This window comes from Mercurialis annua, linkage group LG1-X, assembly GCF_937616625.2.
Source record: "Mercurialis annua linkage group LG1-X, ddMerAnnu1.2, whole genome shotgun sequence".
Classification (NCBI taxonomy): Eukaryota; Viridiplantae; Streptophyta; class Magnoliopsida; order Malpighiales; family Euphorbiaceae; genus Mercurialis; species Mercurialis annua.
Window position 1 is genome coordinate 48796376 of NC_065570.1, and position 16532 is coordinate 48812907.

The 16532-nt window shown below is 31.9% G+C and overlaps 3 protein-coding genes and 1 non-coding gene across 5 annotated transcripts; 2 read left to right on the forward strand and 2 right to left on the reverse strand.

Moving 5' to 3' along the window:
- Nucleotides 1-1012: 1012 nt before the first annotated feature.
- Nucleotides 1013-6773, forward strand: LOC126655654 (inner membrane protein PPF-1, chloroplastic). Its single transcript, XM_050349904.2, has 11 exons — nt 1013-1459; nt 1635-1745; nt 1851-1925; nt 2053-2113; nt 2470-2543; nt 2642-2746; nt 3633-3740; nt 3825-3928; nt 5162-5311; nt 5388-5514; nt 6472-6773. Exons 1-11 carry the CDS (start codon nt 1124-1126, stop codon nt 6577-6579), a joined length of 1359 nt encoding a protein of 452 aa, XP_050205861.1. The 5' UTR covers nt 1013-1123; the 3' UTR covers nt 6580-6773.
- Nucleotides 6774-7073: 300 nt separating this feature from the next.
- Nucleotides 7074-8175, reverse strand: LOC126655685 (CLAVATA3/ESR (CLE)-related protein 46). Of its 2 annotated transcripts, XM_050349946.2 has the most exons (3): nt 7920-8175; nt 7700-7767; nt 7074-7606 (listed from the first exon to the last, which is right to left on the reverse strand). In XM_050349946.2, exons 1-3 carry the CDS (start codon nt 8104-8106, stop codon nt 7529-7531), a joined length of 333 nt encoding a protein of 110 aa, XP_050205903.1. In that variant the 5' UTR covers nt 8107-8175; the 3' UTR covers nt 7074-7528. The 2 variants fall into 2 exon arrangements, with proteins under 2 accessions (XP_050205903.1, XP_050205894.1); XM_050349937.2 differs by having other exon boundaries at nt 7074-7767.
- A 3096-nt stretch (nt 8176-11271) lies between these two features.
- On the forward strand, nt 11272-12265 carry LOC126655664 (osmotin-like protein). The gene has a single exon (XM_050349915.2). It carries the CDS (start codon nt 11281-11283, stop codon nt 12070-12072), a length of 792 nt encoding a protein of 263 aa, XP_050205872.1. The 5' UTR covers nt 11272-11280; the 3' UTR covers nt 12073-12265.
- Nucleotides 12266-15221: 2956 nt separating this feature from the next.
- On the reverse strand, nt 15222-15435 carry LOC126666420 (small nucleolar RNA U3). Its single transcript, XR_007637921.1, has one exon. It is a non-coding gene; the product is annotated as a small nucleolar RNA U3 (small nucleolar RNA).
- Between the last annotated feature and the right edge of the window lie 1097 nt (nt 15436-16532).

The following is a 16532-nucleotide window of genomic DNA, read 5'->3' on the forward strand; positions in this document are numbered from 1 at the left end:
GCACTTTTCACATGTGTCTTCTTTATTACTAGGTTAGTATTTGTATTCATCAAAGTCTCTTTTCTGTTTTAATTTTTTAATCAGTCTTTCGTATCTCAAATAATAATAATTTAATCAGTTTTTTTATTTTTTTCCGGAGATTGCTGTCCATTTGCAAAAGACAAGCATTTAAAGGTATTAATTTGAAGTTTTGTACTTGTATGTATGTGCAATTCTAAATATCTAATGAACAATGCTATTTAGTTAATAATTGCAAAAGACATTTACCGAATTAAGTTATCATTCTTTTCATTTATGTCTATTTATTAATAAAATATTTTTTTTTTCTCAAAGTAAGATATTTCACTATATCGTTAATAATTTTATTTTGAAAACAGAGACATCATTATTTAATTTCTTTTTGATAGATAATTTAATTTTATAACTCTTAATAAATAAGATATAATAAGAATCACATTTTAAAAGATTATTAAAAATGCAATATAACTTTTTTGTATTTAAAGTCAATAACTACCGAAAAATAATTTTCAATTGTAAATAAAATTAGAAATGTATTTAGCAATATACAATTTACGAATTTTTATAAATAAAATTATTAATTTTTAAACTAAAAGGATATTATCTTTTAATTTTTTTTTATTTGGACCCCCTTGAAAATAAATTATGTATCCGTCACTGATTATGACACATTCTAATCACTTTCATATTTAACATGTTTTTGGTTTAGACTACTAATCATAATCTTTACCTCAAACTAATAAAATAATCCACCAATCTAAGTCTTTTGTAGTGAATAACTTTTAGTATATCAATTGATTCTATGTTAAATTTGTGAAAAGATTTAAATAAAAAGTCCGCATAATGATTCTTAATCACGAACACACTTTACTGGCTAACAAAGATACCACGAGGCAAAAATAGAAATAAATTAAATGAAAAACGCGCGCTAACCAAACTTTTGGTGGTTAACAACCATTAAAAAAGAAATTAAATTAAAACGGAAAAAAAATAAGATAATTCAAAAAAATATTTGTTTTTTCTACGCTTGCTCCATCTCCACCACCACCACTCACCTCTCATGAAATCCAACTAATCTTCCAAACCGTCCCGTCTCTTCCTTCCCATGGCCAAAACCCTAATTTCATCTCCGTCGTTCATCGGCGTACCTCTCCGTTCACCGTCGCTTTCTCGCCATGGGATCCTCTCACTTCCTAATAACCAGAGATTCATTTCCACTAAAGTTCAGTTCAGTTTGCATGAAATAATTCCTCCTCCGTCTTCTTCTTCCGTTGATTTCAATTCTCTCATTACTAAAGCTGAAAGCCTTCTCTATACTCTCGCCGATGCTGCTGTCGCCGTTGATTCCGCTTCTACTGCTACTAGTACGACTGATACAGTTGTGCAGAAAAATAGCGGTTGGTTTGGGTTTATCTCTGAAGGCATGGAATTCGTGCTCAAGGTAACTATAATAAATTACTCTATGTAGTCAATTTTCATGTTTTTCTGCTTAAATACTCAGAGTCGTAAGCTTCAATGTGCGTAAGTTCTTCGAGTATTGGAGTTTTTACTGATTTAATTTTAATTCATAAAATTATATGTTTTTATTTTTGTTTGTTCTTTTTGTTTTTTTATAGGTGTTGAAGGATGGAATATCAGCTGTTCATGTGCCTTACTCCTATGGTTTTGCTATTATATTACTCACTATTCTTGTCAAAATTGCTACCTTGCCCTTGACAAAGCAACAAGTGAGTTTTTGCTCTATTTTGTTTATTCAGTGGTAATTGTTTGGATCAGAGTTTAATTGGATGTTTTTATTGTACATTTTTTTATACTAATTTTTGTGTGTGTAGGTGGAATCGACATTGGCTATGCAAAACCTTCAACCAAAGTTAAAAGCAATTCAACAAAGATATGCAGGCAATCAGGTGTGGCACATTTGATATTATGTGGATTATATGTAATTTTTTAGGACTATTGCGTTTATTATTCAATTTGTGATGAGTTTAGTTCTTCAATAAAGTAATTTGGGCTTTTTTTAAATTCTTTCTCTAGGAGAGAATACAACTCGAGACATCACGTTTGTATAAACAGGCTGGGGTTAATCCATTAGCAGGTAACTAGTTTTTCTCTTTCTTTCAACTTACTGTAATTCAGTCTCTAAAAAACTGGTTAATATAGTATGAAAATGAATGAACACGGTTCTTATAGATTTATAAATTATGACTTTGCATTCATTGATTTCCAGTGTTTTTGCTGTTTATTTTAGCGGTATTTTCCTTTCTTATATCTTTCATTCCTATTGCAAGATCTTTCTATTGTTGCATTTACGTCCGCTACAATTATGAGTTACCCATGCCATATGCATGTCTAGTTTATTTTGTTTGCATCCGTGTTTATTATACAGTGGTTACTGCAATCTATTTGTGGAATGCGCTATAAGGTGACAATCCTAAAAATGTTTCATTCTAGGTTGTTTGCCAACTCTGGCTACAATACCAGTATGGATTGGACTATATCAAGCTCTTTCAAATGTAGCGAATGAGGTACTTAAGAGGCTGATCTGATTTTTTTATTTGACAACGGATATGTACGATTTTGCATTCTAATTTATTGTTAATAATTGCAAACCTTTTTCTTATAGGGACTGTTGACAGAAGGATTCTTTTGGATTCCTTCTTTGGGTGGGCCTACTACAATTGCAGCTCGACAAAGTGGGGCCGGAATTTCTTGGCTCTTTCCATTTGTGGTAATAATTTGTTTTTTTTTTCAAATAATGAGCTAAATGTTCTTTTTTCAAATGTTGTCTATACTAAACATTTAATTCCTCATAAGTTTTCATAACTTAATTAAGCTGTACATCTTTGAAATTTCAAGGATGCAACCTTGATTGTCTTAAAATAGCATAAAGTAAGCTGGTGGTCTATTAATCTGCTTAAATAGTTTCAGCAAGATATTCTGAAGATTAGTTATACTTCATTCCTGCAGTTTTTTAAATTAGCTTAGTATAGAGAAATGATTGTAGGAATTGGTTATATCCCCTTCCTAGTTTCACTTTAGTTCTTCTGTTATTGTTGTTTTGAGGAGGTAACTTATTGCTACGTCCTCGGGAAATTTCAAGCATAAAGAGGCATTTATTGGATCATATTCCAAGTGTCTTAGAAGAGCAGAATAATTAGTTATTTTGCCATGTTGTCATGTTCCATTTCAAGGTATTGGGAATTTCGGATTCTTAGGTGGTCTTTATGATACTAAAAGGATGTTTTTACCGGGCAAACACTTATTAATTTTTTTTTGTCTTTTCATCAATAGAATACTTTGGCCAATGTTTAAAATTGACGGCTGAAAGAAAAGTGAGGCAATGTTTCGAGGAAACTGGATAATGAACTTGACCTTTTGGATTGATTTGCCTGCTTGTCGAGCTTGTTCATATCTTTGAGAGTCCAATTTTTATTCATGGCAGTAAGTAGGTTATGCATTTTATGGTGACCTATATATGCTTTCTGCTAACTAGGAAATTAAATAAATCTACTTAGTACTGAGCAATATCTTACTGTTACTATGATGTTGCAAGCTCATAGTTTCCTTTATAAACTTGTGAGCTTATTTTGGTAATTTATATATGTATCATGCAGGATGGCCATCCACCATTGGGCTGGCCTGACACTATAGCTTACCTGGTTTTACCTGTACTCCTTGTTGCTTCTCAGTATGTTTCAATGGAGATAATGAAACCTCCCCAGGTAGATCAGATACATTTTGTCCCTTTTGCTTATTTGTTCCAGTGACTTCCTGATGTTCTTTGTATTTTGTTTTGTTTATGACAGACGGATGATCCAGCTCAGAAAAACACGCTTCTTATTTTCAAGTTTCTTCCGCTCATGATTGGTTATTTCTCCTTGTCTGTTCCATCAGGATTATCCATTTACTGGTTGGTTTCTAATCAGTAGTATCATTTCGCATCACTTGAAATTCATCCATGTGTTGCATCAGTAAAACTAATTGCAGCCTTTAAGTGGGTTTATATTACTTGCAGTACTACTAATTTGTGCTGTGATTTTCTTTCCTTTTTCTATTTTCTTATAGTAACTCAAATTTCATAAATGCACGGAATCATGTGCTTTCGTCTATGAAGCACCAACACTTATTGGAGGTGCTATATGCAAGAGCGGACACGGGGACACACCGGGGACATGTATGGGACACGACAAGATACGTGTCCCGACAGTTCTTACTGTTGAAACATGGGGACACGCCCGAGACACTCCTGGGAACACGCTGGGAGTGATTAAGTGTTTAAAACTTAAATTGAAGATAGTTTTAATGAATCACTCTTCTTTTAAAAATCTTATTTTACTTATATTTAGTAAATCATGAATTTTTCTTTTTAATAATTGGGGAGGGTAAGCGTTTGTGAGAGAAATTGAAACCACGGCGTACCAGATTGCTGCCCAGCAATCATTTAAGCTATAGCTCGTTGGTGTATATTTTGAATATGATTTATATAATATGTAAATTTATTATATATATTTATATGTAATTTTGAGGATTTAAATTTATTTAAATATATAACTAATTTGCCGTGTCCTCGCCGTGTCCGTGTCTCGGTTTTTTAAATGTTGTTCCCCGTGTCTGTCTGTACCCGTGTCTGTGCTTCATAGGCGTTCATTCAATTTTATAATTCAGCGCAACTATTAGTGTTAGAGAACATCTAACTATAGTCACCAGAAATAGTGTATTTGATACATTTGGCTGGTTATTCTAGTGCCTGTGCCTGTATTCCATATCGACACTTCCTGACTGCATATTTTAAAAACCATGCAAAATAATGATCCCCACAACACACTTGGTGGTGACAGTGTGTGCATTAGTAAATCTTTATTTTTTACTACTTTAGTACCCCAACATCTTAACTTGGTCCTGCATTTGTTTTGGGCATTCTTTTTTTCAGATTTTTGCCCTAAATAAGGCAATACCTCTGCATTTTCTTGAGAAAGTGAAACTAGCAAAGCAAACTTTATAAAATTAAAGCAGAATCATTAGGATATGTGTTAATTATTTTGGTCCTTGTGAAGCTATTTCCGATGGACCTATATAAGCACAAGGTGTGCAGTCAGTTCTTCGTTTAATCACTAATCTGTAAACTTAATCATGTGGCTTTCAGGTTTGTCAACAACGTTCTCAGCACTGCTCAACAGGTCTGGTTACGAAAATTAGGTGGTGCAAAGCCTCTAGTTAATGAGAATGCAAGTGGAATCATCACTGCAGGACGTGCAAAACGATCAGGTGCACAGCCAGCCCGTGGCGGTGATAGGTAAGCATTCTACTCATAGCTGATTCTTCTTTCTGCTACCTCAAAAGTGTTTAATAAACAAAGATGTGGTTGGCAGGTTCAGGCAGTTAAAGGAAGAAGAAAAGAGGAAAAAAATGAGCAAGGCACTTCCAGGTGACGAGGCCCAGAATTTTGATTCTGAACCTGGTTCTGATGAGGAATCTGATGAAGAGACCAAGGACAAGGTAAATCCTAATTTCTAGTTCCTAGAATTGCTGAATGTGGTGATACAAAGATAAGTAATTTACAATTTTGTGATTGGCGGGTGTTAACAGAATGTAAAATAGGACGTAATACTCTACCTTCCCATGTTTTTTTAGTAATGGGTCATTACCAGGAAACTTCCATCGTGATTGCTGTATTATAGAAAATGGAACTTTGCGTGAGAGAGCTGTAATTTACAGGTTCTGTGCTACATGCCAGTCTATTAATCAAGGAGAGGTCCTCTTGAGATTTGGGAAGTTTAGACCTTTCTTGTGCATGCTTACTGTGCTAGAAATGACAATTGTAGTCTTCCTGTTAATGGTCACATGAACTTATATTTTGTGAATTGGTTATGAGTCCAGGAAATAAATAATTAAATACAATAGTTATTCCCAATGCTGGACCCGGTCCTAGCGTAATCATCACCATGAATTAACTTTGAACTGGCAGTTGGTGGGTTCCGCTGCTCCACAGTTGGAGAGTGATGACCTTCACTATGAAAGTAAACTAATTGGGAGTAGACTAAGTTTAGTTGTGCACTGTGTGCTTGCAAGTCTTTGATGAGCATCCACTGATTGTGAGACCGAAAGAAGAGACATACAATTATCTAGCTGGATGGAAATAGGTGAAGATAAATCGTTATGACCAACGGGATTATAAAAGGATTAAAGCATTATAAGTCTTATTTCCAGAATGAAAAACTATTTATAGAGCTCAAACTGCCTATCAAGATTGAACAGTTAACATAGGCATAAACAAGTTTCGAATTTCTACCTCAGCAAAAAATACAATTATACATAACTAATCTAGTATGCTTTTCTATTTAAGAGGCTAACAATATCAACGTTTGTTGATATCTTACTTCACTTAGATCTGCAAATGCAAGTTTTATTGCAATTCAGATTTTTTAGTTCAGAACTAATGTAGACCTTTGACAGGATGACGAAGTTCTAGAAGAAGCATATGCTTCAAGTTCAAGCAAACAGGTTCCAGATATTTCTCGCCCAAAGAGAAGCAAGCGATCGAAGAGAAAGCGTGCTGTATAAAAGACTTATACCAATCTGATGATTGTAGTTTTTGGTAAGTCCTGTATATCTCAACAAAATGTATTTTAGCTGATATATAGTGCCATTTTTACGTTGGCTGATTCAATTAAAGTTCAATTATAGTAATTTTGCCTGATTATAAAGTATTGACTCAGCAAGGTAATGAAAGTTGCCTTGCCGTCGGTTCATTTTCATGGCAGCTGTGTTTTCATTGAAATTGTTTAACTAGGAGTCTTATTGATATGATGGAAATAAAGTAGGTTACTGATCATTCCCATTATAATGCTGACACTATACTTTCTTGGGCTTGAACACTTAATTAGTTAAGTACTTTGTTTATTCATTGTCTGCTAAACTTCATTTTTGTGCCGCATATGTTTATTTTCAACTAATTTTCTTTTTTTAAATGCAAAACTAAGTATGCTTGGTTTGTTCATTGAAATAAAATGAAAGATTTTATGTGCTTCATTTGTTTGGAATGTTCAATAGGGGAGATTAATTGAAAGTGTTCAAATTTCATTTCAGCCTTTCAAATTTTATGGTAACCATCTTAGCTGGCTGAAATTAGTCATATGAGTGACAGATGCGCCTTTCTACTAAGGGAAAGTGAGCCTAGTAACTAAACTGACCAAAGTCATTAAAAATAAATTGAGAACGTCTTGATTTCCTGTTTTATTTTGAGTTTGTGCTGAAAAAAAAAATTGGTCTAAAAGAGGGGAAAAATTAACATAGAAAAATAGAGATTAAAAGCATATAAAGCTTCTTCATTGGATAATGGTTGCAGTCTCACGGATGTAGGTTTCTTCAGATAAGTTTAAGTTTTCTACAAGAACAAAAACCTCGGGGATCAGAGTATTTCCAATCTAAATGAATATATCTGACCTATTACTTTTAAGAAAGTACTATGAACTTCTGTCTACTCGCTGTTGCTGAATAAGTGCTGATTGATTCATGGCTTTGTTGGCGGGTTGCGGTTTCCAACTGGGTTGGGCCCAGATGGAGCTTTTTGAATCTTCCTCCCTCCGACCTATGTTTATGTCATTGAATAGATGCAAATGTTGGTATCAAACATTGTATTAAGATGAAATGCATTTACATTTTGAAAGATTGAACTTCTAACCCGGGATGGCCAGATGTTTGCTTTGCGTGATCTTGAGCTCGGTTGTGCGGCCTCAAGTTTGAAATGAGCTGTGGTAGTAAAAGATAGATAAGATCGACATCAGAAGTTCTTTGAGTTTGTTCTTTTCGCATTCTTAGTATGGCTAGTAGTATTATCAAGTTACTTACCTAGAGAACAATAACAATCTAATGATAGTAAAGAGACTAGGGATATGATTTACCTGATTCTGTAGCTTGAACTTTGATATGGAAGGAGAAATACTGTAGAGAAGCTACGAGTAACAGCCATACAAGGAGAAGGCGGGTGAGAGTCTTTCTACTCATCTTCTGCATGAGACGGTTTATAATTAAGCGAATTAGAAACTTAACATGTGAAGCATTTTTATGCAATACTTGTTTGATAATCATTGTGAAACTTGAATATAGTGTAAGAATTGTTTGTTAAAGTTGGTTTGGAATCCTATGCTAATTACATTGCTGAGATGTTAAAGATTATGAATCTGGCTCTATTCATTATAAGTTGACTTCTTATATGTTATCATTGTGTCCATGATAATTTTTTTGACATACTTGCTAATTTTGTCTTTTAGAGTGATTGTGCCATGTCCTTTGTTTTTTGTTTTGCAATTGTATTTTGTTTATATGATCCATTAGGAGATCCACTGAGCCGTTAGCTACCTATCGAGTAGCTCATTCCGATGCATATATGATAAAGGTTATAAACTGCCATATATATAGAGTCGCTTCTTGAACTCAAGAGTTTTATTGATTCTCACAAAATGAGCGTGTCAATCAGATCACAAGTATATATTACGTGTTATGTTTATACATTTGAATTTTTCTTGTTCAACATGACTTGTGTAGAAGTTAACTAGCTTGGATGAATAGCTTGGACAGAAGTTGCTAAGCACAAACATGTTCTCTTGTAGTATTGTTTCTTCAAACAATTTTGTCTCGTATGGATGGCTTGCACTGATGATTATGCATTGCAAATTTCTATCATGAAATTCTCCTTTTTCTTCATGTGTCTTGCCCGATTAAAATTAGGGTTAATTACATATAAAATCATCACCTTTACACGAAATTGCAAAAATAACACGACCTTTAAAACGTGGCAATTCAGGGCACCACCTTTCATTTCTTTTCAAAAATAACACGGACACATTTTTAGTGGCATTTTTGCTGACGTGGCATGACACGTGGCACTCCTATTGGGTGTCCAAGTCAGCAAAATTTTATCTAAAAATGTGTCCATGTTGTTTTTGAAAAAAAATGAAAGGTGATGCCCTGAATTGACACGTTTTAAAGGTCGTGTTATTTTTGAAAATTCGTGTAAAAGTGGTGATTTTATATGTAATTAACCCTTAAAATTAACGGTCTTTTATCTTCTCATCCTATGGGTGAAAAGTTCATATAGAAGTTCACCTTTTTAAGTTCTTATAGCCTATAGAATGTTTCTTTGGTATTTTCTGCAGATTTAGGGTCTGTTTGGCTCTTGAATGAGAGGAGAATATGAGTGATAATAAAATTAAAATTAAAAATGATTCTGATTAGGAGAATATGAAGAACAGTGCTTTCTATTAAACAGGTCGCAAGAACCGAATGAAACCGAATAATTGAACCAAATATATAAAATCTGTTCAGTTTGGTTTGATATGATAACTAAATTTCAGATGTTTGTTTCAATTCATTTTTAACCGAAAACAATTTCGAGTATGTTTTAGCATAAACCAAACCAAATTGAAAAACCAATTAAAATGACCGGTTTGGTTTGATTTTGGAAAAAATGGGAATTTTGGTTCGGATCAATTCGGTTTAAACTGAATGCACACTGTTACTATGACAGATGGATCTCATTCTTATTTTCATGTAATTTTTTTCAACCAAACTAAATAATTTTAACCAAACTAAATAATGAAAAAAAATGGGTAATAGATATTGGAGGTACCTAATTATCACTATATTTCATTTTAGTTATCGACCTTTGATTTTTTATTTTTTTTTCGGTAACTGAACTTTAAAATTATTTCAGCTGAGATCTTTAGGTCCGAAAAGATGATGTGGCAATTGATTTTTGTAGCCAAATTGAAAAGAAAAGTTAAAGTTTGATAGTCAAATTTAAAGAAAAAATCAAAATTTGGCAACAAAGTTGAAGATTTGGTAATCAAATTGAAAATAAAATAAAATTTAGTAACTAAAATGAAAATAATAAAAATTCAGCAATTAAAATAAAATACAGTGAAAATTTAGATACATATAGTGTTTATAATTCAAAAATGATTCTAATTTTATTTTTATTTCCTTTAAAATTTAGTGAATCAAATGATTTGATACTCGGTACTTAGGTAACCCTTTTTTTTCTTTACCCAATTCTATTTTCATTTAGTTTTATGTATTTGAACAGGAAGAGCATTCCTTGTTCAATAAGAGTTCTATTTAGGAGTGTTTTCCTAAATAGAATTATCTTCCCAAATAGGAATATGTATCCAAATAGGTAAGTGATTCCACAAGATCTGATTTTCTAGAATGTTTATTTCGTTTCCGTGTAATCAAGTCCTTTAGCAACGCGCTTTGTACTTGATTCGGAATCTTACCGAATCCTACCTAATTCGGTTTTTCTGAGGATTCGGGCGAATCCTCTTGAGCAGTCTTCAGTTTCGGCAAGACCTCTAGGACTCGCGTGTTGTTATCTTTGGACATTCATTTTGGGTGAGTCTTTGGATTCATTCGGATGAGTAAATCCTGTATGACTCGGTTCATAATTTTTATTCAGGAACTTAGTTTCCATTATCAGCCCTCCGCAAGTGAGTTAAAGTCTTGATATTTATGTCTTGTTTGATTTAGCTTTTATTGGGCAAGTCATTTTGTCTTCTAGGCGAGTCGTTTCGCTTGCCTCTTGAATTCTTTTTGATTTCCTTCTTTTTATTTTTTTGACATGTGTTCGCCAATGTCTTTGGATTTGAGTCAAGTGTCGTTTTGTTTACAATTAAAATTTATTTTAAACAAAAAATATATTTAATTATATACTATATAAAAAAATATTAAATATTTATTTAATTTTTGACGAATTATTTTCCGACGATGGATGGATGGCGGTGACCGAAAAATGTAAGTGGCGGTTTTTGGTTGTATAGTTATTTAATGATATCTTTGAATGATTTATATTTAATGTAAAAAAATTAATTTTTAAAAGTTTAGGAAAGATAGTTTTACTGTTGAAAATTAAACATTGATGACTATTTAGAATATGAATTAAAATATAAAAATAGGTTTGAATTTATTTTCAGTGAAAAAAGGCCAATTTAATATTTTAAGGGGCAATTGAAAGTTAAAAGTGATAATTTGGGTGTTATTTGGTGATTTTAAAAGGTGAAGGTGCAATAAAATAGGAAATCTTTATAAATTTTCAGAATAAATAATAAATTAAAAAAAATACATTTTCAAATTCAGATTTATTTTTTACAAATAGTTTTTCTTAAAAGAATATTTTGACAAATACTCTTTGATTTATTGAGGGAAAAGAACAAAGCATGCTTAAATGGGCACTAAGTACTGAACCCCGAGGCTATAAGAACCATCCTCATGCCCATCCTCCACTTCTCATTCAGCAAACAAACAAAAATGTCTACTCCTACTCCTCTACTTCTCTTCTTCACTGCTCTTTTTACCATTATCTCCTTCGCCGGAGCACAGTCGCCGCTCTTTCTAACCCTAGTCAACAACTGCCCCTACACTATTTACCCAGCCATCCAGCCCAACGCCGGCTCCCCCGTCCTCGAAAAAGGCGGCTTCCCTCTCAACACCCTAACCCACCGCTCCTTCCCCGTCCCCAACCACCACTGGTCCGGTCGGATCTGGGCAAGAACCGGCTGCTCCCACCACAACGGTTACTTCCACTGCGCCACCGGAGACTGCGATCGCCGAATCGAATGCAATGGACTCGGCGGCGCCACCCCTGCAACTCTAGCTCAGCTCACCTTCCACCATGGCCATAATGACTTCTCATCTTACGGAGTCTCTCTAGTCGACGGGTTTAACATTCCGATGACGGTTACTCCCCATGAAGGTAAAGGTAACTGTCCTGTAGTTGGGTGCAGAGCGAATATTCTTGCCACGTGTCCGGAGAAGCTGCAGATGAGGTACCCCGGCGGTCATGGTCCGGTGGTGGCGTGTAAAAGTGGGTGTGAAGCGTTTGGTACCGATGAGCTGTGCTGTCGGAATCATTATAATAGCCCGCAGACATGCAGAGGTTCGAGTTATTCGGAGTTTTTTAAACATGCTTGTCCCGCCACCTTTACTTATGCTCATGATAATCCTTCTCTGATGCACGAGTGTTCTTCGCCGCGTGAGGTTAAAGTTATTTTCTGTCATTAAATGACATGAAAATAATTAATTGAATAAATTTAGCTGTTCTTGCTTTGTTTCTGGTTCTGCTATATATCTGTATGAATATTTAGCGAGACTCTGAGAGAGAGATTAGAGGAAGGTGATGGATTGGAATGTATTTTAACGTGTAATGGATTTGTGTCTAATTATGATTTTGAATGTTTGTGTTTTCGTTGAGAAATTCCTGATTTTATTATGTTTATTTTTTTTCTCTCTTTTTTAACTTGAAAAATGATCAAGTACAAATAACAAAAAAGAGAAACAACTAATTTTAGACAGGAGAAATATATTATTTTATTATATATAAAATATTTTTAATAATTAGGTATTATTTTTTATAATATACTAGTGGAGTAGTAAATAAATTTTACCAATGAACTATAGTTCAAATGTTATAAGCGCTAAGCAGCAAACCGCTAGGTCGTGGATTCGTTTCCTCCCACTAGCGCTCCCCCTCCCCAAATTATCAAAAAACAAAAAAGTAAATAAATTTTAACATGTCTTACATATTTTTTTTTTTATGAATAATATGTTTACTAAAACAAAAAAACAAAGCAAAAACCTTACTTAAAATTTTCATACAAAAAGTGGCACGCTCTAAAAGGCACACTAAAAGCTATGACTATAAAAAAAGGCCAAAAAAAGTCAAGGTCTTAAAAATAAAATACAAGCAAGATTTATAAAAATATCCAAACCCAAATACGCAAAAACCCTATTACAAGATTTGTAGAGAAAGATCGAATGATAAAAGGAACAAAAAATAACCACATCAACGTTCCTTTTTGCATTTTGAAAAATCTGCTCGTTCCTGCACTTCCAGATATCAATTATAAAACTCAAAAACCTCCATAAATTTAAGTAAGAACCCTTAAAAATAATGAGATTTCATTGCAACACAAAATCCAACAAAAATATTAGAAGGACACCACGAAACACCAACACTCCCTGCGACACACTTACATATATTTTATAATATGAACTATTTACATTGTGCGATAATTTGATAGAGAAATATGATACAAATGCCGAAACAAAGTGAATATTATTATGTTCATATGGTATTTTTTATCGGAAAATTATTTTGTGTATCTAACTGTAAAATATTGAAAAAGAAAAAGTGACCATTAGTATGTGGAAGAGTGGAGAGGCTACTACAAGACAAATGAAAAAGAAATATATAAGTGTAGAGAGAAATGATGCAATTTGAAAACGACAACATTTTGGTCTGATTTAAGTGGTGTCTTTTTCTCGAAAATATCTTCTTTTTACTGTGCACGTCACGTGAAAGGTTCTTCCTTTAGGGTACCCTCTGCATGCATGTCCTTTTGCTTTTATCTTCATTCATTTATTAAACAGACTCTCAGATTTGTTTAAAGCAAACGGATAATGTACAAAGAATGCCCTTAATTTTTCACCTAATGACTTAATTCAAACTTTTATGTTCTTTCCGTCACAAAATATGGTTTCAAACTCACCAAAGCATCGCATTTTAATAAATAAATGAGCGACTTTTTTCCAAATCAACAATTGATAAGGAGGAAAATATTTTATTTTTAGCAACATCTTTTGTCTTCTAATTGGGATTTAGTTTTTTAATTAAAAAATTATGCTATTAAAAGAAAGCAAATTAGTGTTTCTTGTGGATTGTTGCTATAAAATAATACCACCTTTTATAAATATATTATTAAAATGAACACTTTATTAGTAAAAGAGATATAAATAAAGGAGCCACGCGCCTCTGAACTTGTGATATGAGGTCATCTAAGCTAATTTATATTTTTTTGAGTAACTAACTTCAAAAAATTTCAATTTTGGGTCAAATAATCCTATAATTATATTTTTAAAACGCATAAAATACAAATCGGAGATGAGGGATGTAAAAAAGTAATTAAATACTTCCCTAATTGTTGCGACATAATTATCCTAAATCTATTTTTTAAAATAAAAATATAAATTATGAGGTTATTTGACTCAAAAATAAAGAATTTTGTGGTTAGTTGCTCACAAAAATATAAGTTGAATTAAATGACCCCGTGTCACAAGTTCAGAGGACGTGTTGACCCTTTGTTCAAAGAGATATATATAAATTTTAAATTAATTTAGTAGATAAAGTGTTACTAGTTCATATTTTTTTTTCGTGATAAAAAAAAAAAAGCTTATTCATCATAAAGATAATTGTTATATTTTTTTAATTCCAACCAAATTTTTTAATGTTATCAATTATAAACTAATTTTAACGAGTATCTTTTAGTTATATCCAGCTATCCAAATTGATAAGATTAAATATTTTATATTTTTCCAACAGTAACCAAACTTAATTTTTATTATTTTCAATCAAAAAATACCTACTAAAATTAGACTACACTTGACGAAATTAGAATGTTTAATTAGATTAAAAAAATAGGAAAATAACTTTTTTATTGTTTAAAAAGAGGATTTTAAACATTTATAAAAAATGAATTACACGACCCTAGTATAATATTGTCAGAAACACATAAGTTTGAGATATAGTTCATTTGCTAGTTCTTTTCTTATAAATTTATTTTCAAATAGAATAATTATCTAAAACTAAAATATATTCATTAAAAGGAAATTACAATTGAAAAGATTAAAGTATTTTTAGACGTTAAAAACTTGAAAATGTTTTTTTTTTAAATTATTCTCTTTATCTAAAAAAAACATAATCTCTTTAACTTAACCTTCTTCCATAAATATAACATAAAATGTAAACTCAATTGAATAGCTTTGATACATTTAATATTAAATTTTTTCTTTTGATAAATGAATGTAGCATCTTTTTTAGACATTTTTGAAAAGAAAAAAAAACGAAAAAAAAAAGTAGAAAACAAGAACTAAAAAGAAGGCTTAATTACTTAAAAACCTTCATTTAGAGAAAAATTCATTTCTAATTAATCTCTAATTAGTTTAGGTTAAAAATGAAGAACTATTTTAAACTTTTTTCTTAATGAAAAGAGGTTAATTTAGTGCCTCGGGGTAGAGGTGAAACATAAACACATACGTCAGGGTATAAATGAACTTTTTTCTAGGTCAGGGTATAAACGAAAAAAAAGTTCAAGGTGGGTGGTTTTTAAGTAATTAAGCCTAAAAAGAATACAGTTTGGATGAAAAAAGTAGGAAATCTGTCAGACAACCGAAGGATCATCCCTCCCAGCCAAAGCTTGAAGGAAACGATCCTCTACAGCCTTATGATCGCAAAGAATCACATAGCCATTAATCACGCTCTGATCCAACGGTCAAGATTCTTCCACCAGATTTAGGTTCCTGTCTCCTTAGTGATAAAGGATGCAGAAGTACGAGCCTATAGAACAGATCCTGTTCAAGTAAGGTCGTGATTTAGCGCACTCGTGTATTCATTTATATACTTATCTGATTAATCTTCATTAACCGATGTGGGATTACTCTAATACGGCCCAATTTGAAGACCCTTCTTTTGTTCAAAACTTATTTACATTTTTATATTTTATACTCACAAAGAACATATCACCGCAAATATAAGTTCTGAATTATGATATCCAGAAAATGACTTATATAAAAGAAATAAGCTAAATTAATCGAAGTTTAACAATTTATCCAAAGTTTAACCACCATTCACTGCCAAATCTTTAATTTATAAGTTCACCTTCTCTTTTACTTTTTTTTTTGTTTCCTTGTCCATGTCAAATTCAAGTGTATTTTTGGATCACCTTAATCTTTTTATTTTAGAGAAGATCAATTAATCTCTTAATTAATATGTTCTTTAATTTAACAGATTTAAGAGTTCTTTTGTTTTATAAATGTAATGATTAAATAAAGTATGAGTAATATATATATTAATGCATAGATGTTATATAATTTTTAGTGGTTAGTATAAGGAGATCTTTTTAATAATTGATGTGGACAAAAGAATTAACTAAAATTACTATTCATTCCGTTACAATAGAGTTATCCACTTTTCTACTTTTTCTGTTTCAAAACTTTTATCCATTTCTAATAAATTAAAAGAAATTAAAATTAATTTTTTTGTATTATTTTTATTTAAAATCCACTTACAAGCTAGTATTTATTACTATCTATAACTAAATGAGATTTTTGTAATTACATCAAATAGGGGTATATAGTAAAAGTAGATTTGTTTTATAAAAATTCATAGTATTAATTATATTTTTTTAAATTGTATGATAATATGAAAATAGACAACTCTATTAAGACAGAAGAAATAATAATTTATAGTTTTATTAATAAATTTAATATATTGATAATACAATTTAAGAATGCCTTTTTAATTTTTATAATTTAATATTTATATTTTTATAATGTAACAATATATACCAATCCATAAATTTTAGGATAATTATGTCACGACCCAAATTATTGAGCCGAGACCGGCGCTAGGGAATGGGAGTGGTAGCTCCGAAACCCGTAGTAAGCCTAAAACCACTAACAATTTT